This window comes from Bos indicus, chromosome 16 (genome assembly GCF_029378745.1).
Source record: "Bos indicus isolate NIAB-ARS_2022 breed Sahiwal x Tharparkar chromosome 16, NIAB-ARS_B.indTharparkar_mat_pri_1.0, whole genome shotgun sequence".
Taxonomy (NCBI): Eukaryota; Metazoa; Chordata; class Mammalia; order Artiodactyla; family Bovidae; genus Bos; species Bos indicus.
Window position 1 is genome coordinate 52,756,869 of NC_091775.1, and position 24,576 is coordinate 52,781,444.

At 42.6% G+C, this 24,576-nt stretch overlaps 1 protein-coding gene across 2 annotated transcripts in view; it reads right to left on the reverse strand.

Annotated features, from left to right (window-relative positions):
* Positions 1-479: 479 nt before the first annotated feature.
* Positions 480-24,576, reverse strand: part of DNAJC16 (DnaJ heat shock protein family (Hsp40) member C16) — a 39,749-nt gene continuing 15,652 nt past the window's right edge. For both annotated transcript variants that reach the window (XM_019976405.2, XM_019976404.2), the window contains exons 5-15: positions 20,542-20,726; positions 18,009-18,113; positions 16,701-16,859; positions 10,460-10,590; positions 8,334-8,517; positions 6,777-6,959; positions 6,565-6,641; positions 5,474-5,554; positions 5,283-5,381; positions 4,357-4,527; positions 480-3,850 (exon numbers count right to left, since the gene is read on the reverse strand). In XM_019976405.2, the coding sequence (XP_019831964.2) occupies positions 3,451-3,850; positions 4,357-4,527; positions 5,283-5,381; positions 5,474-5,554; positions 6,565-6,641; positions 6,777-6,959; positions 8,334-8,517; positions 10,460-10,590; positions 16,701-16,859; positions 18,009-18,113; positions 20,542-20,726 (1,775 nt within the window). In that variant the 3' untranslated portion in view covers positions 480-3,450. The remainder of the gene's footprint in view (positions 3,851-4,356; positions 4,528-5,282; positions 5,382-5,473; positions 5,555-6,564; positions 6,642-6,776; positions 6,960-8,333; positions 8,518-10,459; positions 10,591-16,700; positions 16,860-18,008; positions 18,114-20,541; positions 20,727-24,576) is intronic.

The following is a 24,576-nucleotide window of genomic DNA, read 5'->3' on the forward strand; positions in this document are numbered from 1 at the left end:
GGAGAATGCAGTTTATTTACAATTTGGAGGGATGAAATGAAAAAATCCTAAGAAATTATACTGTAGAAACATTCCAGATTTCTACAGTATCTTCCTTTCAAATATAGCCCCTACTCTGAGGAGCCTAGGACTGCATCTTGGTTTTAGGGCTTCTGTGAACATCAAACAAAGTGTGAAAGGAAAAGAATGTGCAGATCTTCCCACTCAAAACCCCAGGAAGATGCAGGAATGTCTTCTAAACCAGGTGACATGAGCTGGCCTCCGAAGGGCTGTTTATACACTTCCTTAACTTACTCCCTCTAAGCCTGTGTTACATTATCTTCTCTTCAAGCTGACCCACCATCTAGGACAGCAGTACCCGAAATCTGCAGTGAAGGCGTGATGATCTTAAGCATGTATTGAGTAACATGTAGATTTGAGTCTGTTGATCATGTGTCCACGGTCAAATCATCACCTCGTGACATAAGAGCTACCCGTAATCATCACACATTAAAATAGTTTATTTCTGTTTCCAGTCTGTAAGATTCTTAAAACAAAATAACATCAGCTTCAGTGCCTGTTTCACAATACAAAACAAAAACAACATAAAAAAGACACCATTTGCCGAATAAGTTATTTGTTCCTAAGAGTATCAAAAAGTGCAAAATATTCACCTTCTTTTCAGGTCTGTCTTGAAAGTATAATCATCTTCCTTGACACACTGAACAGAGAGATTCAGCAGCTGCCAGGCTGCGTTTCTTTTCCAGGGACAAGGTCAGGTATTTGGATGTGAGCAGCATGGCATTTGTCAAGTTGTTCTGCATCAGCTTTTCAGTAATTTACTTAGGAAAAAATGTTTGAGTGTTTGCTCCTAATCCTTTGCCCCAAATAACACAAACCACTTAAAACACAGTCAGATCCCATTTCTTTTTATATCAGGAAAAATGTATGTACTGAATGAGGAGGAAATCAACCCATTATTTCAAAACCACAGCCAAATTTTTATGGTCAGTGATGGCAGCAAGACTGTGGTGCCTCATGGGTGTTAGGGCAGGCTTGCTTACTGACACGTTGCTTGGTTGGAGCTGATGAACTCTACGTTAGACAGACTGTGCCACCGACACCTGGGCCTAATGAAAAAATATTTTTTAAATGGGTGCATGTGTCTACAAAGGCTTGTTTTAGGCCAGTGACTGTCACATCTGGTAAACATGAGGCATAAACTGTACCAACCGGAAAAACCTGCCTCTAACAACATCAGTGTTGTCAGTTCCAAGATACCCGAAGACCAAGAAGTTAACTTAAAGCCAAAATTGGGTCTGTTTGATTTACATATGTGACAAAGAGAAACAGCATTGGCTGAGCAAGATGGTGGCTCATACATTTGACACGGAAGTAAACAAATTCGTGGAAACAACATTCAGGAGGAAAGGCTTACATAGCCAAGAGTCAAGGTCAGTTTAAAATAAAAGTTTCTCAGTGTCCTCTTGGGGGACATTATCTACCAGTCCCCAAACAGCTCTCTAGATGATGTTTTTTGGACTGAAATATTTCCTAGGAATATTTTCATTATTATTGCTTTCCTTTCTTTGTGCAAATGAAAGGTTCAACAGTCTGAACGTGCTTTTTAATAAAATTTTTGAAAATGAACAGATCTGGGGTGTTTTGGTTTTCAGAAATTAAGGTCAGGAATCCCATTAGTATCAGAAACTAAAAAAAGAAAAACTTACCATTGAACCAAACCACTCCTCATATAAGCAACTTGGCCAGAGGAGATGCAGAAAATAATTTTGCATCACAGAGCCAAAAATGAATTCCTTAATCAGTCCCACCTGGGCCAGGTGCCGTGTGATAGGGCAATCAAAATAAACACCCATTTTCAGAGGATCATGTGGAAAAAATAAAGGCTGGCAGTGATTTCATTTTTTTTTTTTTTTTTTAAATAAAGCTATAGATTCCATGAAAACTACAAGAATTTCTGGACTCAATTTATTACTTGCCACTGTCACTCAATCCAAATGGCTTAGTTTAAAGCAATTATGATTAAAGAAAACAGCAGTTATTAACCTATTTCGTCCCATCACTGATTTTGAGCCTTCGCTTTACAAAAGGACAATTTGCTTTGACATTTGAACTCTTTGAGGTTGTCCAAACTCCAGGCAGTTTGCTCTAAAAAGAAAAGGAAAGCTCTCTAACTGGCTGGTAGAATCCCGCCTGGAGTCCACGGTTCACCGGAACCCAGGAAGCTGGGGTGCTGAGACAGGTTTGATCCTGTTACTGGTGAAGCAGTTGTTGTGAGTGAAAAGAATTAAGATGAGACACTGAAATATAGGCCAGAAGCTCAAAGTGAGCAAAACAGGAGTCTAGAACGTGTCTTGGCTCACTTGTCATGAAAGAGGACTTGAAGATACAGCACTATTGGGGTAATAGGGTTCAAATACAACTGCTGAGAAATTTTAAGTTCCTTGATACAAAGACATGTCTGGTATTCTACTGAGGAGACACCACTGGAGGGAAGAGGTTCCTTGAGCCTGACTCACAGCGGGAGTGACGTGTCTTCAGTTGAACATCTACTGGCTTATGGCAGCTTATCTCTACGTTCTGAGAACACGATTACAAGTTATGGCTCCTAATACCCATACCCTAGAACTGACAGAGGCAGAAAGGCATCTGAAAACATACAGGTAAATGGCTCAAGGTCATTACAGTACTTTTTGCCGTGCGGATCCCTCCGAGGACACTTTAGTGCTTGGGAGGCAGCCGATGGGGTGCTCAGAGAGGCGCTGCCTCAGGCCCTGCCCAGCCTGCCCCTCTTTTGTCTTGGGAAGAAAACTGAACTGAAAGGCAGAGCCCCCACTCATCCCTAACCTTTAAAACTGTGGCTGACCAGTTTAGGAGGATGCCCCCCAAATATAGTTTTAGCTATTCACTACCAGAGAAATCATTAATGTAGGATTGCTTGGAACTAGGCCTCTTTCGAGATGCAGACACAGGGCCCAGAAGCTGAGGTGGGCTGTGCCAATGGAAGACCAAGTGCTGGGGCAGAAGCACAGCCCAGGCCAGGTAGGGGAGGCAGGTGACCGCCCAGCACAACTGGCTTGAGAGGCCCCCCCCACCTCCGCTGCAGGGCCCAGCACAGAGATACAGAGATGGGACAGGGGAGGGTGGGGCGAGCACATGGCAGAGACGACAAAGGAAGAGGGAAGGAACAGTCTGTTTTAAATAGTGTGGCATTCAAATGAGGAAAAAAAGACCCAAAGGAAAATATTCTGATCCGGGGAAGTCAACGTGTGGTGTTTTTCACTCCTAGGTTAGGACAGCACAAAGGAAAGATTCTTCTAGCCATTGTTCTGGAAGAATAATCTAAAATCTATCCTCTGTCCGTTGTGATGGTTTGAGTCCTGAAAAATACCTGTTCACAGGGGCCTGTTAAAAAGTCTGAAGAGTTCGAGTCTCTTTTTTGAAACCCTGTCAGTCTAGGTCAGGCCATGACGGGATATAAAACCTCTGTAAGGAGCCTTCCAGCAGCCGTTCCATCCATAAAGACAGCTTGCTCAATTTTCCTTTGATGGGCCTGGGTCCAAGGCCAGAGGAAGACTTCCCTCGACACTCACCCAGATGGAGGGAGGAGTCAAAGTCACTGCACGGCCCCATGGCTTCCTCCTCTTCCACTGCTTTTTGGGGCTTGAAGAGGCAGAAGTATTTCTTGTGGCCATTCAGAGCCAGCACATAGCCTGTGTAGTCACGCTCCATGAAATGCTTGTCGTACTGGTTTGGGATTGGGGCCGCGTCTTGAGCAAATTCTAATAAATATTCGAGCCATTCTCTGTGTTTATCTAGACTCAGGAAGGAAAAGTGTAGGCAGCTGCTCCTGGAGGAAGGACAGAATGAGGATTTAGGGTACTTCTGGGCATATTTAATCACAGGGAACTTAAGATTCTCATTCAGATTTCAAACAATAGGAAAAGGCTTTGTGTTGGGTAGGGTCTGAAGAAATGAAGGAGTTCTGTGGGGCCTGGAGGGTTTCTACAAGGTGGCAGCAGCCCCTCACCCATTTCCAGTTCCCTGCTGGGTGTCACTCTGAGGGTCGGGCTTCAGGAAAACACAGGAACCAGAGAACAGTTTCCTGAAAGGGCTCAGGGGAGACTAAGTTCAAGCTCTTCTGTTCAGAACTGACAGTCAAGGGGAAGAAAGGTCCCTGCATGATGGCTTGGATGGATCCTGGGGCTGGATAGGTAATAACCAACACCATGCTGCCTGGATAGAGCCTCTCCAGCCACCCCCTCCCCGCCCCCGGCTCACCCAAGTGTGCCCGCTCGCCCCTCCTCCTTCCACACATTCCGTCCTGCCCCCTCTCCGGAGCACAGAGGAACTCACGCAGTGAATGAGTAGACCTCCAGAGCGAATTTCTGCAGCAGGCTGGTCTTGGTGGAATTGGACAGGATGAGAACCACGTTCATGTGGCCTGGCCTCAGGCGTACCAAGTTACTGGTGTATGTTATATCTGTGAGTTCTGTTACCTCCACAAAGCCTTTTTTAGGAATCTTGCTGTGGAGAAATATTGAGGAATTAAGATCTTAGAGGACAGGGGGATGCCATTATTTTTAAAAGGAATAAGTGGAAGAAATTGTTATGTTCTAGCCAGACTAGGTACATTATTAACTATCCTTGAGCCTATATACCAGGGCAGGGCGGGACTGACCCCGATCTGGCTGTCCCAGCCTACAAATAGCCTTGCAGGTATTACCACACACCTGTGGCTTTAGTACAGGATGAAGGCTGTCAACACAGTGATCTCTCTCTGCTCCTGGCTCATCTAGCATCTGCCTGACATGCTTCTCTGCTTCCTGCCTTCATTATTAAACCTGAGATTGAGAAACTGAGGGTACCCAGGAGAAGATAACTAGACGTGTGTCTAGATGCCTCCACGGTCTTAGTCAACGCTCATAAGTGGTGTGTGTGCTCAGTCGTGTCTGACTCTTTGTGACGCTAAGGACTGTAGCCCGCCAGGCTCCTCTGTCCATGAGATTTCCCAGGCAAGCATACTGGAGTGGGCTGCCATTTCCTCCTCCAGAGGATCTTCCTGACCCAGGGATTAAGTCCGAGTCTCCTGCACTGGCAGGTGGATTCTTAGCCACCTAGGAAGCCGTCATTAGCAGTGATTCTTCCCTAAATCCACATCTCACACAAGGAGCGGAGCCAAAGTTCTTAGCTGTGCTAGACACTCAGATTCTGCTTTATCAGCCTCTGCGGTCTGTGGGGCTGCTGCTGAAGAGGAGGGGCTGGCATCTGGTGAGAACAACCTGCTGGGCTCCTTGGTGAAGCTTGGCTCCGTCTTCCCTGTCTTCTCACGGGCTTCCTCTTTATCTGGAGGGCTGGACTCTCGCTCCTCATTTGAGTCACTGAAGAAAAAGAGATTTTACAGAAAAACAGCTGAGGACATGTAGGTCTCACCCTTCAGACGCAGCACTGAGGAGCCCGGGGGGGGTCTTACCTGAAAGCTTGAACGATGACAGTGCCAAAGAGGATGAAGAGGGCAGAGAAAACCAGGGACAGAAGGGGCATCATTTCCCGCCTGAAATGAAGTTCACAAGCTCTGGTCAGTGCTACGCGGGCTGCTGTGACGTGCCAGTTAATGGTTTCAGGTTTCTTCTCTCTGGCTCAAAAAACCGCTACATAACCCCAAACCAAAAAGCTTTCACCTCAATAAACATTTTCTAATTTCATACAAATAGAGGATTTTTTTGCGGTAGTGGTAAAAGTAGAGATTATTTTCCTCAGTGTTCTAATTCACAGATCACCTATTTAAAAAGTTTGACTTTGTACCTCAGACTGTGCTGAATGGATTCTGCAGAAGGAAACAACAAGAGGGGTAACAAAGGATTTAAGCTGTGAACATGGAGGAACATTCTGACATCAAGGGTAATATGAGTTGACTAGAAAGTCTATGGAATTACTTCTTTTATTTTGATCTTTTTTTTTTTTTTTTGGTCAGACTAATTCAGATGTGGCCCAGAGGGGTACAGTAGGGAGAAGAAAGTTGACTTCTCTAAGAGCTCCTCTAGGTGTTCTGAAATTTTATTCACCTGCAGACACCCATCAAAGGCCTGCTGTTTTTCAGGAGCTGGGCTAGTGGCCAGGAAGCACAGACGTGGGTGGAACGTGGTCTACCCTCAGGAGCTCGTGGTCTCATTGGGGAGGGGGTGGTGGGAGTGCCCTTGCCCTCTCTGATTAATTCACTGGTTAGTTTGTGTCTCGATTCACTGGACTACATGTGCGTCAGCCCTGTGCTGGGCACCAAGGTGCTCTGGTGAGGAGCGCAGTCCCAGGCTCTGCTATCTGGAAGGGAAGCTGGGGTGATCCTTTCTTTCCCAACCTATGGGCAAGGGTCAAAACGGCAAATATTACAAAAGGGAAGTTATTGAAAGACAGAGAAAGGGGAATATTCTTTGAAAATATGGAAACACTCTTCCACCTGCCCAGATGGAGTCTATACTGAAATCAAAGAGTGGACCTTTTTTCAAATGAAAAACAGCAGTCCTGGTAAGTAACAGCAAGAGAAATTCAATCTGGCAATATTCCTACCAGTTGTTGTGAAATATGCTGTCCCAGCAGTCTGAGATGTAGTCAGAAGCAGAGTAGAGCCACCGAAGAAGAAAAATCTGTGGAAGAAGAAAAGGGGTCAGGACTGGACCCTGAGCCCCGGAGGGAGAAGCCCCCCATCCCTGACAGGGCACTGCAGCTCTGACAGCTTGGGAGCCCTGCCCAGCGCCCACTCGCCTGGGCCGCGTGCTTACAGGGGCAAGTTCATCGGTCAAGTCGGGGAGCACAGCTTCCGACGACAGAAGAGCTGGGTCTTTCCGCAGTTGGTCCAGATAACCCAAAAGGATGAATTTGTCACTCTCACTCCCAGTCCAGGGATCCTCCAGGGTTTTATACACCACCCGCCCTGCCGTGTTGCGCCTTTCTAAGATAGACACCTGGGAGAAAAAGAGGTGAAAAACCATTAGAATTCTCAAGAGAATGGGAAATGACTGTTGGTTTTTTCCCCAGAGACGATGGAAAAAAGGGTCTAGTGAAGCTCAAGCACAGATATGAATGAGTATGCCATATCTGCAAGAGATTTCCACTTTTCTGACAAAAGAAATTAGTTTTATGGTGACTTTCAAAGTTAACTTTGTTAAAAGTTAAAGCTCTTTCTTGTCAATAGATTTTGTTCTGTAACTTCTAATTTTTTTAACATTTATTTATTTATTTGGCTCTGCTGGGTCTTAGCTGCAGCATGCGAACCCTTAGTTGTGGCTTGTGGGATCCAGTTCCCTGACCAAGGGTCAAACTTGGGCTCACTGCACTGGGAGCACAGAGTCTTAGTCACTGGACCACTAGTGAAGTCCCTGACTTAATGTTATAATAAAGCAAACCTTTGTTTTTTTTCAGAGATTTTCCTGTGAAAATCAGTTCAGTAGGTAAAGAATCTGCCTGCAATGCAGGAGACCTTGATTTGATTCCTGGTTCGGGAAGATCCGCTGGAGAAGGGATAAGCTACCCACTCTAGTATTGTTGGGCTTCCCTTGTAGCTCAGCTGGTAAAGAATCTGCCTGCAACGGGGAAGACCTGGGTTCAATCCCTGGTTTGGGAAGATCCCCTGGAGAAGGGAAAGGTTACCCATTCCAGAATCCCATGGACTGTATAGCCTATGGGGTCACAAAAAGTTGGACATGACTGAGCAAATTTCCCTTCCCATGATTACCAAGATGATGAAAATGACAAAGAATTTCATGCTTCTGTGCAGAGTGATGACAAGGGAGGAAAGGAAGGGTAAGGTCAATTAGGATGAAATAAAAGCAGCAGAAGTACAGGAGGGAGACACTGAAAAGCATATTAATGGTTGCCTAAGCGAGACTCTACAAACTAGATACCGTTAAGACTTGACCTGCACAGGGGAAAGACAGCTGAAAGGGACTGGGGATGCTCTTTAATCCTTACCAGAGGAAAGATGCCTTTTGTGAAGGTCCAAGGTTGAAAAGTCAGGAGGTGAAATCAGCAGGGTAAGAGACTCGTTTAAGAGTGCTTTCAGGGACTTCCCTGGTGGTCTAGTGGCTAAGACTCTGCACTTCCAATGCAGTGGGCATAGGTTTGATCTCTGGTTGGGGAACTAAGATCCCACATGCCACAGGACAGGGCCAAAAAACAGGTCAAATGGTTTCCAAGCACTCAGAAAAAAAACAAAACAGGCTTCAGAGATTTCTGGATTTCCTGGACTCTATATTCAAAACTCTTAAGGAAGGCGAACATGGAATTAAGTGCCACATGTTTGTGAAGAGCTTGGGACCAGGAGAGAACCCACGACTCACCGCTGATTTCCCTTGAAACGTGTCACTGTCTGGCAGTAAGGTGCTGGCAAATTCCTGCTGCCGATTGCTGTAGACGTGCACGAACCTCACGGTGTCCTGTGTGTTTGCCAGGGCAAAGGATAGGAACGCCTCGAAGGGTTTGCTCAACTTAGTAGCCTCAGCGGTCAGTAAAACCACACAGTACCTGCACGTCAACAAAAGAAAAGACTATGTAACTAATCCCCGAGGCCATGGCTAGAACCTGAATGGCAAGTGAAGGTGAAGGAGAGGAGAAGTCATTTACAGAGAAAACCAGCACATTTTAGAAACCAAAGCTGCATGAGGGTTGCCAATGAGATAAGATGTTCAAGGCATTAAGGACCTGCTTCTTTCTAAACTAAAGTTTAGTTAGTAAACTAAAGTCTAAACATGGACTGCGATTCCATGGATGCTCTCCCCACATCAAACTTCACAACATTTGCAAATGCCCTTGAAGGCAACAGTCACTGAACTGCTGATGCAGAAGGGCTTTTCAGAAGGCACCTGTTCTAGTTCTTCCACTTCAGGCAGGGCTGGTTAACCCTATCTCAGGCCAGGGCCACTGGGCCTCATTCTGAAGGGCTTCCTATGCTGTGGTTCCAATGGCAAATTCATCTAATCATTCATATCAGGCATTCTTTCTCCAAGATACTACTTAGCACTTACTAGATGATGCCAGATAAGACAATGTTCTTGCCCTTATGCTCAGTCACTTAGTTGTGTCTGACTCTTTGCAATTCCATGGACTGTAGCCCACCAGGCTCCTCTGTCCACGGGATTCCCCAGGCAAGATTACTGGAGTGGATTACCATTTCTTCCTCCAGGGTATCTTTACGATTGAGGGATCAAACCATGTCTCCTGCTTTGGCAGGCGAATTCTTCACTACTGAGCCACCTGGGAAGCCCTGTTCTTGCCCTTGTGGGACTTATAATCCAGTGGGGAGGGCAGACAAAAAAACAGATAGATAGGCAGGAAGATCATGACAAGTAGTGGTAAGTGTTAGGGGAAAAAAACGTGAAGGGGAAAGCGTGCAGGGTGGGCTGGGAGTCATGCTCCATCAGACAGGCTGCTCAGGGAAATGTCATCTGGGAAGGTGATGCTGGAGCAGAGACCTGAATGAGGTGCCACAAGAGGAAGTGAGGTCAGAGCGCTCCAGGCCAAGAGCATTGCAAGTGCAAAGACCCAGAGACGGAGGGGGACTCACTCCAATTCACAGTGTGAGGAGGACGATCACTGGCTGCCGTGGAGAACTGACCGAGGGTGTGAGAGTGGAGTGGAGGCAGAGGAGGGTAGGAGGCAACACGGTGGCCTCGGCGAGAGGTGACACTGGCCTGGCTAGGGTGGGGGTGGAAACAAAGGGGAGGAGTGTGTGGACTGGGATATTTTTTGAAGGCTGTATAAATAATAATCCTCAAAGTCCAGGATCATCTTCCTTATATTTAATTAAATCTTAGTCTATACAGGAATCTGAAAAGTCTGGAAACATAGGGGATGGTTCCTATTTTAAAAAGTATTTTAGTTGTATTTTCAAATAATGTGATCAAAATGGTTTCCTTTCATATCCAGATACCTTTCACAGATGAAATAGCCCTAAATTTAAAGGCACTGGCTCCTTAATCTGAAAGAGCAATAAGAAGTGTTTTCCCTGTCTTTCCAGACTTTTCAGATGCTATGTATGCATGAGGATGCCTCAGCCATGCCATGCCCAGCTAATTATTTTACCATTTCCTCAGCACCCTCACTGCCCTACTGTTCAGTCATTTACCTGGCTCCTCTCCCAGATCTGCAGGGGTCTGCCCTGTGTGGGGCACTCTGGTAGCAACAGCAGCATTCTCCCTCTTCACCGAGCTTCACAGGCTCTCCCTGACACCTGGCAGAACCTACTCACTCTTCAGGGCTCAGCTCTCAGGGGGATCTTCTCTGGCACAGCCAATCATTTGGTCCTAAAGTGCCCTGGACTGACATACCCCTCTATTATCATAGCTGTTCATCTATGTTCATCTGTTTGCAACGTGAAGCATAGATTCTGACTGTCCCAGGGTCAATGTTTAACTGCCTTTCAGTAACATGTGACATGATGAGCAGGGGCAAGGCCTTCAGTCCTTACTTCCTTTGTCGGTGAGATCGTTTCACAGGGCAGAGTTCATGGAACAACTTCTGGCTGGTGAGCCTGGCTGCCAACAGATACTTGTTTTGGGTGATAAAGTCATCAATGACCTGCCTCTTCATACCTCGGGCCTGGAGAAAAACCAAGAGACAGTTGATTCTTACTCAGTTTTCTCACTGAGAATGGGCTTGACTTACAGTTTAATAAAAATATGGCTGAGCCTGGCTAAAGAAATAAAACCAAGAAAGTTAGACCTGTTTGAACAAATAAACATGTGGTATTTTCCCAACAATGTGGGGCTGAAAGCAATGATGCAATTATTTCAGGTCAAAGGAAAAATCAAGTGCTCGGGGAACTTCTGTAGACTGTTTTATGCTGGCAGATTGAAAAAGTCAATAATTTTGAGTTTTTAGGCAAATTTACTTCCATTCGAGATTTATAGTAAACTGAGTAATTAAAAATAAACTTCAAAGTAGCAATGTTATTGAGTATAAAAGATGGACTACAAAACTGTATGATGACCACTTTGTTATTATTAATTTTCATATATTTCAAAGAACTGAAATTATGTATACCAGGTTCTCTGACCACAATTAATCAAGACATCAATGCAAGATATGAACCAGAAAATTGCTTTATGCTTAGAAATTAAGAAACTCTGAGCAACTTCTTGATCTGAGAAGAGAGCATATCAGACGTAAGAAAATATTTTTAATTTGGAGTGATCAGTGAAAATATTATTTATCAAAACTTTGGGATGCAGATAAATTAGTATTTGGAGTGTGTGTGTGCTCAGTTGCTCACTCCTGTCCAGTTCTTTGCAGCTGCATGGACTGTAGTAGCCCATCTGGCTCCTCTGTCCAGTGGAATTTTCCAGGCAAGAATAGTGGAGTGGGTTGCCATTTCCTAGTCCAGGGAACAACAGGGGACCCCCATTGTGTTCCAGTAGTTAAGAACCTGCCTCCCAATACAGGGGACGTGGGTTCGATCCCTGGTTGGGGCACCAAGATCGCACATGCTGTGGAGCAGCTAAGCCCTTGGGGCCCATCAACTGAGCCCACGTGCTGCAAACTACAGAGCCAATGTGCTCTGGAGTCTGGGAGCTGCAGTGAAAAATTCCACCTGCTGCAATGAAGACCAAAGAATAAAACAAACAAGTATTAAAAAATGAATGTAATAGAAAAGAAATTGATGAACTAGATATCCCTATCACGAAGTTACAGCAAAAACACAAAAGTAGAAAGAAGGAAATAATAAAGAGAAAAATAGAAATAAAGCAAAATAAAAATATAAGAACAAACCAACATTCATTCTTTGGAGCTAATTCTTTGGAGCTAATTCATTCTTTGACACACCTCTGGTAAAACCAATCATGAAAATAAAGAGAGAAAGCACAGGTAACCATTACCAAGGATGATGTGGAGGAATCACAACCTATGTTGCCGAAACTAAAACAAAAGTGTACACATATATATGTATATTAGATATTTAAATTTGAAAATTTAGGTGAAACAGAAAAATCTCTAGGAAAAATAAAACAATACTTGAAAAAAAGAAAAAATAGTACTATAACCATTAAAGAAAATGAGTCAGTAGTCAAAAATATTTCCTTAAACACAAATTCAGGCTGAGATGGCTTTGTAGGTGGTTTTGACCAGACCTTAAAGGAAGACAATCTAATCTTCTGTAAAGTCTTTCTGAGATGGGAAGAAGGGAGGACATGTCCCATCTCATTTCACGATGCAAATATTCACACGTCCATCAACAGAAGCATGAATAAACCCATTCTCATGTTGCCATACATGATACACGAAATAGAAACAAATTACCTAGAGTCAAGAGAAACCACCAGTGCTACCAGTGTTACACTAAGCCTCTCGTCATTGCAAAGACTCAGTTTACGTTAAGAATGCATTTTTATATTCATAAAGAGCAAACTGGGGACTTTCCAGTGGTCCGGTGGTTAGGAATCCACCTGCCAATGCAGGGGACATGGGTTCAATTCCTGATTTGGGAAGATGCCACATGCCGTGGGTATTTGGGTCCCCACACCATAAGCACTGAAGCCCGTGTGCTCTAGAACCTGTGCTCTGCAACAAGAGAAGCCACCATAGTGAAGATGCAGTGCAGCAGCCAAAAATGCATAAATGAAAATAAATAAGATTATTGAAAATAAAAGAGCAAATTGGTAAAGCATCCATTGTTCTGGTAATTTTATTAATGTATTTGATTTATAATTTTCCCCAGGGAATAAGCAGATAACAATTCTCAAGGGTACATGTATTACTAGAAAGCAATTTAGGAAATCTTATAGATTAATCTTGGATTGAGATGACCTTCCTCTCTTCCACAACTGGTGTTTGCTTGCTTCCTGACTCGCTGTCTTGGCTCCTGCTTAGCTGCCATCAGGCACCCCCTCATTTTTATTTGCTGGTTGTTGTTCAGAGTTTCGTCCTTGGCTCCCTCCTCTCCTTACATAACATACGATGCCTGGGAGATCACCTTCTGCCTTTCCTCAGATCTAGATCCCTGCCTCCTTAGGAAATCTAAGGAGGCACACCTCCCCTTAGATCTCCTAAAGGCAGTTCTTTCTTTCTTTCCTTTGTAAAAATATTTATCTGTTTATTTGGCTGCACTGGGTCTTAGTTGTGGCACATGGGATCTTCTATCTTTGTTGTGGCGTGTGGGATCTTTACTTTTGGCATGTGGGAACTAGTTCCCAGATCAGGGATTGAACCTAGGTGCCCTGCATTGGGAGTGCAAGGTCTTAGCCACTGGACTGCCAAGGAGCTCCTAGGCAGTTTTAATTTTTTTTTCAGTTTTAATTCTTATGTCCACAACTGAACTCATTGTCTTCTTTTTAAACCTGCTCTTCTTCCCTTACTATCCACTCTCCCTGTCTGGCTCCTTACCTTAGTCTCACAGTCTGAGGTAACCTTCCTCCTTCCCATGGCACCCAGAGTGCACCTGCATCTAAGGGAGACACCTACTACAGTGGATGAAAACTGCCTTTAGGTCTTTCTCCTCCCCAGACTCTGAGCCTGATAAAGACTCAGGACAAAGACTAACTCTGGATGTCAGAGCTGTTCTGTATTTAGTGCTCAGCAAGCAGGCAATGAATGTATTGAATGAACGAAATAAAGGATTTTTATAGAACATCTCTTTCTCTTCACTCTAGCCTCTTAGAAGAGAAACTATCAAAGGGCTCTTGTTGATTTTTTAAAAGTAACATTAAAAAATATGTGTTCATTATAGCGATTTTTAGAAACCCAAACACTGAAATAATATTCACTATACAAAGTTGAGAGCAGTGTATTATAAACAGCATATACAATTTTGCATCCTGCTTGTTAACATTATGTTATGAAAATTATCCCCATCATTAATTATTTGCAAATTGCCATTTTATTTTTTATTTAATTTTTATTTTAAAATTTTTTATTTATTCATTTATTTCGGCTGCATCAGATCTTGGTTGCCTCACACAGGATTTTTTCTTGGGGTGCACGGACTCTAGTTGTGTCTCATGGGCTCCAGAGTACATAGGTTTAGTTGCTCTGTGATATGTGGGATCTTAAGTTCCCTGACCAGAGATCGAACCTGTAACCTTTGCATTGCAAGACGAATTCTTAACCACTGGACTACCAAAGAAGTCCAAGCAAACTGCCATTTTAAATGGCTATATAACAGTCCCTATTTGGGATGTGGGGCTTCCCAGGTGGCTTAGTGGTAAAGAATCTGCTTGCCAATGCAGGAGCAGCAGGAGACTGGGGTTCAATACTTGGGTCGAGAAGATCCCTGGAGAAGGAAATGGCAACCCACTACAGTATTTATGCCTGGAAAATTCTACAGGCAGAGAAGGCTGGCAGACTACAGCCCATGGGGTTGCAGAGTTGGACACAACCGAATGACTGAGCGTGCACATCTGGGAGGTATGGTATCAATAATTACCCTACCGTTGGATGTTTATATTTCCCCCTCATTTTTGGTATTGTGAATGATATTTAACATCTCTGTATGTAATTCTTTGCCTGAGTTCCTATTCCTTTAGGATAGAGTCCTAAAAGGTAATCTTGTCTCCCTCAATTCTTTACTCAAGTGTCACCATTTTAATGAGGCCCTTCTTGGCTGGTCCACCTTAAAAATGTGAGCCCTTTCCCCTAATGCCCTGCATTCCTCTCTCCTGTTTTATTTTTTTCTTTAGCACACATCACTATATAATATACCCTGACAGAGTGTGTCATAATGATCATTGTCCCCACTAGAACCCAGGACAGGGAATCTGCTGATTTTGTTCAAGGCTGTACCCTCAGTACACAGAGCAGTGTTTGGCACACAGCAGGTACTCAGGAGTGCTGTTTTGCTAGGCAGTTGATATTTTATCACCCAATCACTTTTCTGAAAACTATTTTTTTTCCTGAGAATTTTTGAAGCTTCTTCCAGCAAGGCAAGGCAGAGAAGTGCCAGTTTCTCTGTACCTTCAACTCTACTGCGTATTTTTACTTTAAAAATCATTAACAATTTGATGAGAGAAGGAAATGTAAATTGCTTTTCTCTGATTATTAGTGAGATTTACTTTTTTAAAGTGTTTACTGAGATCTCCTTGGTGATCTAGTGGCTGAGATTCTGCGTTCTGAAGGCAGGGGCCCTGGGTTTGATTCCTGGTCAGGGAATCTAGATCCCACCCTAAAGTTGCAACTAAAGATCCTGCATGCTGCAATGAAGACCCAGCACAGCTGAATAAATAAATAAATACTTAAAAAAAACCAAGGTGTTTATTAGCAACTTGAATCTTTTCTCAGGATTTTATTCATCTGCTTCACCCATTTTGGGGGGAAATTTAAACTAGGATAAGAGTAACGTAACATGAAATTAACCATTTTAGTGTGTAACTCAGCGGCATTTTAGTATATCACAGTGTTGTGTAACCCTGGCCTCGATTATCTAGTTACAAACATTTTCATCATCCCAAAAGAAAACTCTGTACTCATTAAGTGGTTATTCTCAAGAAGTTTGGGGTTGATTTCTTTGATTAGAAGCAGCTCTTTGGAAATGAGAGATAATAATTCCTTTTATATTGGTTGTAAATATTTCCCTTATTGTTTAGTCAGAAAATTTAAGTCTTTCTATAAAAATGTAAAGCTTATAATCAAGTTATTAAGATTTTCCCAATAAGATTTTTCCCAACACTTTTAGCCCTTTCCTATTTTAAGATCAGATGAATAGTCACTGTATGTTGTCTGAGTTAGTGTATACATTTTTTTTCTCAGTGATTTTAATGTATATATTTTGGAGCAAGATGAAATAACTTTTACTCACCTACAAGATCTCAGTACAATGAAAGTCTTTTTAAAAGCTCTCCTCACAATTCAACACCTACCCACTTTTGAATATTTAATTATAAAACTAAAACCTTCCAAGGGATTAATGGGATGAAATGAAAGAGTATTTTTTTCTTATTCCTTTTAATTACTGTTCTATACTGAAGCCTTAAAATTATTTTTATAACTTGTTTTAGAATAAGATTGTTGATTTTTTCAAATAGGAGTTTTTTAGAGGTCAAAGATGACTATTATTTATTGTTCTGTTTTTGTGGTTACAGAGCACATAAAATTACCATTTTAACCATTTTCAAGCGTATGAGTCTGTGGCATTAACCATTCACGCTGCTCTGCAACCATCATCCGCCATCCATCTCCAGAACTTTTTCGCCTTCCCAAAGTGAAATTGTGCCCCTTACACACTAACTCCCTATTTCTTCTTCCTCCAACTTCTGGCCACCGCCATTCTACTTTCTGTCAAAAGATTATCTTTGTAAGCAGAATAGTACCAAATCATATTTTTTAAACAACTCATTTTTAAACTCTATGACTTTAAGAATTTCCTTCATAGAAGGAAACAGTCACCCATTAGATTGAGAGCTGCTTGAGAAGTATCCTCAGTACTTAGCATACTGTCTGACATACAACAGACAGGTCTGAGATTTTTGAAAGCTTTATTTTATTTAGGCTGCACCACAAGGCATAAGGGATCTTAGTTCCCTGACTAGGGGTCAGACCTGTGCCCCCTGCAGCAGAAGCTCAGAGTCTTAACCACTGGACTGCCAGGGAAGTCCCTAAAGGGAGAGATTAAAACTAGTTTCTTCTCCTCTCCTACTCTGCTCCACTTTGCTATTTATTTGTATATGACACCTTGAGAGAAAACGGGAGGGCCATGTTGAAACAAGGCGACACCCACGTACCTGGATGACGTCTGCAGGCTTGTGGATGTGTTCTTTAAAGATCAGGATGGTGGGGGTATAGACATTGACGTCATATTGCCTTGTCATCTCTTCTGCCCCTCTCAAACCGACATACACATATCCAAATGACAAGTAATCTTTGTACGCGAAAGCAGTCAACTGTTAGGGAGTAACAGAGAAGAAGAAATGAAATTGGTAGCACAGCATCTAAATTAAGTGTGACTCGTTCTAATCAGTGGGTGTTTGAATGCTAGCTTCTATGGGCCCACTCAGGCTGCAACACCCTTGTACTCTTGTAGGAATTCTAAGGTCCTTTAGGTGAAAAATCCATACCAACAAAGCTGAATAACAATTAACACTGTTTTTCAGACAGAGCAAGATATTCATTTTACTGAGATCTGTGCTGGGGGTGAGAGGTTTGGGGAATTACCTGTACCCCAACTACTATTTATTTTTCTAAACTGGAGTATAACTGCTTTACAATGTTGTGAGCTGTACAACAAGGTGAATCAGCTGTGCGTATACATATATCCCCTCCCTCTTTGATGTCCCTCCGCCTCCCCAACCCTCAATCTCACTCCTCTAGGTCATCACAGAGCATCAAGCTGAGTTCCCTGTGCTGTACAGCAAGTTCCCACAAGCTACCTATTTTACACACGGTAGTGTATTTATCTCAAACCTAATCTCCCAATTCATCTCACTCTCCCCTTCCCCCGCTACGTCCACCCATCCATTCTCTACGTCTGCATCTCTATTCCTGCCCTGGAACTAGGTTCATCTGTACCATTTTTCTAGAATCCACATATATGCGTTGCTATATATTTGTTTTTCTCTTTCTGACTTACTTCACTTTGTATGACAGACTCTAGGTCCACCCACGTCTCTACAACCTGTACCCCAAGTGACCATGCCAATGGCACTTTCCTCTCATCTCCTGTCACAGTGATAACCAGAGGTGTGCAAGTGCAGTACAGTATCATTCAGAGGGCAGGTTTGGAATCAGGCTTCAGAGGAGTCAATATTCAACCCACTGCAGGGAGACCTTGGGCAGGTTATACAACCATATAAACTTCAGTATTTTGGTCTATAAAATAGGGATCATAATCTGTACTGTTGGGTTCTTCTGAAGATTAACTGCTACTGTGTGTGTGGAAAGTGCTAGCCTAGTAATAGCATCAGTAGGTCCTCAGCATTCGGTGCTTTGAGGCAAATTGCTGGTCTTCAAACATTTCTCATGGGGTGAGCTATTACTTATAAAAAGGAAAATCACCAAAATAAGAGGAAACATTACCCGGACACCTAAAGTACCTTGTAGAGCAGTGGTACGGTGGGCATTTGGTCAAACAGGAGGACACGTGGTTTATTCTCTTGCTGCCAGCCAGAGAGGAACCTGACATAATTTTTGTTTGTAACCTTGAATTGAAAAGAGGATGTCAGTTGCAACATTTAATTCTTAACAGTTATAATCCAGTCAGGAGATAAACAGAATCAAATAAGGGTAAAAGACTTTTGTAAAAAATAAAAAATGCAGGCAACTAATCTTTTTGCCTTCATTTAACTAAAATTAATTAAAAGAACAGAAATATTGATTTCATATTTTCATGTGATCCAACTTACACAGACTGAAATTATAATCTTTCTGAAATTATTACTGACCATATCATAAAAAAAATTGAGCTTTTGAAGCTGGTTTGCTTAGTTACAGGTGACTTTTTAGTTTATTAGATGACAATGAAATAATTGCTCTTTCAAAATGACTTAAATAAAAATAAGTGGGCCCACCCCACCTATATATCACATAATTTCATTCATTGCCATCTGAACTGCTACTTTTAAAAAAACTTTTACAGTATAACTTCTTTTCAATGTTGTGTTAGTCTGAATTGATACTTATGTGCTTCCCTGTTTATGCCTTAAAATAATCCTGAGAAAACAAAAACATGAGTAAATTATTTTCTAGAAAATTTTTATCATAGGTCAAAATTTATCTTTCAACTGTGCTCCCAGAATGATCTATATAGAACTTCAATCTGATCGTTTCACTCCACTGCTCAGACTCTTTCAATGGCTCCATCACCTACAGGCCAAGCCTCTTTAAAGGAGACTCTCATGGTGAGATTTCCCTTTTCCTTCCCCATTAACCGCTTTAGCCTGTCCTTTCCCACTCACTAATGACTACTTCATACAAAGCAGGCTGTCTCATGTTCCAGACCTCTGCCTGCCTGGAACTCATTCCTTACTTCACTTTCCTCATCCAGCAAACTCAGCACAGGGGTCACTTCTGCCAGGAAGCCTTTCTCAAGTCTCTAGGATGGACACTCTGCATATAGGATGGAAGCGGTCACCCATTAGATTGGGAGCTTCTTGAGAAGTATCCTCAGTACTTAGCATAGTGCCTGATATACAACAGGTATTTGGAAAGGTCTGAGGACCTACCAAGACAGCCTGTCATGGTTTTAGGAGGCTACAATGTACTCTCATAATTTCAAGCTAACTCCAATAAATGTTTCTTTTGTGGGTAATGATCCTGGTGGGATAGACTGTGTAGAAATAGACTGGAAACAGCTGGGTGTTTAGCTCTTCTTGGTATTATTAAATCAAAAATCATCTTCTTTTTAAAAATTTTATTTATTTTTTAATTGAAGGATAATTGCTATACAAAATTTTGTTGTTTTCTGCCAAACATCAACATGAATCAGCCACAGGTATACATATGAATCACTTTCAAGTAGAGCAAAATAAGAATCCTGTTCTAAGAAACTGAGGGAAAAATGCTTCTTAAATATAAAAATCATAGTTTAGCTTGTATGAACTCCTTGTGCCTAGTTTCTCTAGCTCAGTCTTTTGTTTGTGAAATTTATTCATATTGTTGCATCATATGTGCTCTGAAAGTTCCAAAAATAACATCTGGTTTCATGGAATCTAGTGCTTTCAATAGCTGCTGCTGCTGCTGCTGCTAAGTCGCTTCAGTTGTGTCCGACTCTGTGCGACCCCATAGACGGCAGCCCACCAGGCTCCCCCGTCCCTGGGATTCTCCAGGCAAGAACACTGGAGTGGGTTGCCATTTCCTTCCCCAGTGCATTAAAGTGAAAAGTGAAAGTGAAGTCGCTCAGTCGTGTCCGACTCTTAGCGACCCCATGGACTGCAGCCCACCAGGGTCCTCCATCCATGGGATTTTCCAGGCAAGAGTACTGGAGTGGGGTGCCACTGCCTTCTCCTAAATATATAACCAAATAGAACTTAATTTGAATACTCTCTTAAGAAAAGTATCTTCAAATGAACAAATGCATGAAGCTGGAAAGAAACTCTTCATCCTATGCTGTGATCTAACTTTTTGTTGAGAAAATAAGATGCACTCTCACTTTAGCCTCAGATTCCTATGACAGGAAGGGAAGGGAAGCTTTCCAGGTGGCTCAGACGGTAAAGAGTCTGCCTGCAATGCGGGAGACCTGGGTTCTATCCCTGGGTCAGAAAGATCCCAAGGAGAAGGAAATGCCAATCCACTCCAGTATTCTTGCCTGGGAAATCCCATGGACGGAGGAGCCAGGCAGACTATAGTCCATGGGTTCGCAAAGAGTAGGACACGACTGAACAACTTCCTACGAAAGCATCAGTCTTCCCAGTGGTTGTAACAGGGATAATCCTTTCAGTCTCTCTACTTCACCTATTTCAGTTTTCAGCCTCTAGAAGACTTCATTTAAATGATTTAGTCTGAGCAAATAATTAATATGTGTCTTGTCCTGCTCAAAAGGAAACTCAGGTCTGAGGATGACCATGGGTCAAGTTCAGAGCAGCCAGCAATCCTAGGTGCTCTTAAACTACTTCTAAGCCACATACTTACTTTCTCCACCAAGTTCCCTGGAAGCAGACTCTCTACAAACTGCCACAGGTTCTCACTGACGACTGCATTGTGGAAGAAGGAGACCTTCCCATTTATGATTCCTAGGATCGAGGGTGTGCTGTGCGCTCCCAGGTGATGGGCCAGGCGTCGCTCGTACCCAGCGTGGACCACGCCAATTCCTACGCCTGAAAAATACAAAAGACCTTCATGAAGGCCTTTTATGCCCTCGTGGCAGGTGAAAAAGTGTTGCTAAGTAATTTTCTGGTGTGAAACTAAAATTCTGACTTAGTAGGAGGGGATATCTTTCCCGACAGACTGTCTAGCATCCCTGCACTGTTGAAATTCTAAATTGGTTCAATTTTTCTGCAAAGCCATCTGGCAGTGTTTAAGAAGAGCTACAAATCTTTTTATCTTTTAGTCTGTTGTTTCTATTTTTGGGAGTAGATCAAGAAGAAATACTTCAAAAGAAAAGAACAACCTGTCCACAATGGTCCTATTCATAAAGGACACCATCTGTAAACAATTCAAGGGTTTGTCGGCTTGGCAATGGTTGAAAAAACCCTAGGATTTGTTGATAAGCTAGAATCAGTCTTCTCACTCTTCAGAGCATGTCTCCCTTTTATTTTATAGAGATGTTATACAGATTCTCAAAGAGAGAGATTAGGTAAAATCATTAGGCCATATCCCATATAACTACTGCTAATATTTTGGTATCTGTTCGTATCTTTTCTTATACAAATAAGTGTGTATGCGTGTTTGTATACACATAAAATAAAATGGGATCATCTGATACCTATTTCACTTAGTGTTTGAATAACTTTTCTTGTCTTTCATTCAAACAATATATTTGGAGGGCTAGATTCTTTGCTAAACATTGGAGATACATTAAATGTTAATAGCCAGTAAATATTCTTTTTTCCCTGGGATGTCTAACAGACTTCTAAGTTTCAAAAACAAACCCCTCATCTTCTTTCTCAAACCTGTTCCACCCAGGCTTTCACCATTTCCATCGATGGTGGTTCCTTCCTATTACTCAGAACTTTTGTCTTAAGGGTCATCTTTGACTCCTCTCATCTCTCACACCCCACATCCAGTCTGTCAGCAAGTCCAGTTGGTTCTGTCTTCAAAATACAGTAGGAATTCAACTGTTTTTCTCCACTTGCACTGTACCCTCTCAGTCATCTTTCTCTCTCTCCCCCAAGCTGCTGTAATAACCTCCTCAATGGTGTCTTGTTTCTCCTTGTCCCCCCACACTTTCTGTCCTCAGTACGGTGGCCAGACGGTCCCTTCTAAAACATAAACAACAGATCATGTCACTCCTCTGCCCAAATTTGGCACAAACTCCCCATTTCACTCAGAATAAAAGTCAGTCTTCACCAAGGCTGACAAGACCCTCTGTGATTTGGCCATTGGCCCCCTTCCTCTCCCACTCCTCACGGTCACTTACTCCCGCCCCTAGTATCCCTGCTCTTCTGGAAACACACTGGCAGGTTCCTGCCTTTGGTTTCAGCACTGGCTGGTCCTTCTGCCTGGAGGGCACATCTCTGGACATCTGAGTAGCTGACTCCTTCAACAACTGCAAGTCCTTCTCAATGAGACCAAGCAGCTCCCATGTTGAAAACTGCTCTCCCCTCATGCAGCCAACTTGGCATGTCTTGAGCCCTTTCCAAGTTAGGCAGCATGCCTACAGCTTTAAAGATGTTATCACTGTTCACACCAGCAAACCCCGAGTGGTAGGCATTGTCATCTTCATGGACGAGCAAGCTGGCATTTGGAGAGGCTGAGGAAACCTTCCTGGAATCACAGTTAGTGTACAGTAGGACCAAGAGTTGAACTGGTTCAAAGCTGACCTGCAGTTGACCGCAAAGCCTGGTTCCTTCCTATCCCCAGTAGGTTCTACCACTAGGTTCTGAATGCTGGAGGGATCAAATTCTTAGAGATGGACTCACCACCAAGGACCTTACCAGGGACTGCTATATAGGCCAGAAGCCACCATATTAAACTGATTCTGGAGAATATGGCTTTCCAGTAGCTATTCAGAGGGGCTCCCTACCAGACTTTGGGACTAGAATCAGTAATCAGAATGGTGGCTGGTGGGCCCAGAATCAGGACAGGAGAAGCAGGCAGTCTTGGGAGAGCAAAGGAAACTGAAGAGATCTTTTGAGATTGCTGTTCACCCCACTCTCCCCTCCGATATTCTTGAAGCTCATTCTTTCAGCCCCTGCAGGATGCCTGCTCAGTGAGATCTTCCTCTTCTGCTGGATTTTTTTTTGGCTGCATCGTGAGGCAAGTGGGATCTTAGTTTCCTAACTAGGAATCAAATCCATGTTCCCGGCAGTGGAAGCAAGGAGTCTTAACCACTGGACCACCAGGGAAGTCTTATTGCTTCCTGATTTAAAACTGAAGACTCTCACCCTGGCATTCCCTAGAGCCCAGCCTTTTTTTTTTTTTTAAATCATACTCTACAAACCAGCTGACAGATTGTATATTTTGTTTGTTTCTTTGTGTCTCTTCACTAGAATATAAGCTCTATGAACATAGGGGCTTGGGGCATTTTGTTTACTGCTTTATAACCCTTAGTATCTGGAATAGTTCCTGCCACTTAGTCATCATTCAATTTTTTAAAAACAAGTAAATGAAGTAAATACTTTGAATAAAGTATTCAAAGTCAGAACCAGATTCAAACCCCAGCTCTGCTACCCATTAGGTGTGCAATCTCAGGCAAGTCATTTAATGTCTCTGAGCTTCAGTTTCCTTATTTGAATAATGAAGATAAATTGTTGTGAGGATTAAATGACACACTGAGTTGGCCAAACAGTTCACTTTGGTTTTTCTACGAGATGTTATGGGAAACCCAAACAAACTTTTTGGTTAAGGCAATATAAAAAAGAACCTAGTCCAGAGCCTGTAATATTGCAGGTGCCTAGTTAATTAGAACTATTATTATCAAGTATTATTTCATCTAGACCATGTGAAGTCTGATCTACAGACTGTCTCTCACGTGAGTGGAATTATAACCTCCACAGAACTCTCTCTCTTACGTGGAGTGGGATAAACCAGGCCACACTCTCACTCTTTATGTCATCTTCCCCACACGTTCCTATACTCCCATCAATATAGCTTTTTTCTGGTTAAAACAGAATACAAGTGATCGGCTTCATTTCTCTTACTTAAAATTACCACTGAGTTCTTGGAATTACCTACATCACCTTCACTGTAGCTTTCCTCAGCCTATAAAGGCTATTTCTTTGGATCATTTCTATAAAGCACTTCGATTCTTAATATTATCATCCCATTTCTAAATTCTGGAAGAATGCTACTTCTTTCCTATAGATTAATTATCACATAATTACAGTAGAATAAAGAATGATACACAATTGATATTTAAAGTTGTGGCATTTTTCCTCCTGAAAAGATATTTAAGAATATAACAGGAATTCAAAAATTCTCTGAAGTCCAGACCCTAATCCTTCCCTCGCTCCCCATCCAAGCTGGGAAGGAAGAGTCAGAAAAGTTGGCAGCACTGTTTTCTCCCTGAGATTCAGGCTGGGAAATGACTGTGATGACTGGTGATGACTTAGTCTCTGAATCACAGTGCACAACAGTGTTTATGACTCCTCTTGCCTTCAAACTCTCTGCACTCCAACGTTCTGGGTTCATAAAGCAAGCTCAGCTGGGCCAACAGAAGCGCAGCTCATCTATTCTTGAGTCAGCATAACCTGGCTGGATGACAAGGACACACCAGTCTCTAGACAAATTTGAGTTGCAAATTTAAAAGAAAGGCAAAGTGTATGTCACTTTTTTTTCAGAACCATTTGGTTTTTCTATGGATCGATGTTCCTGGCTAATTTGCAGATCCTGGGGAATAAAAATATAAATACTTTCTCCTCTTTTTGAGTTTGTAAGAGAGCTTTTTCCGTAAAGTACTAAACATCTCTACTTTGAGGCATCAAATTATATTTGCTTTTATTATGCCATCTTAAATATATATCCCATTTTTTAGGGAAATTCTCTCATCTCCCTTTCTATTGCATA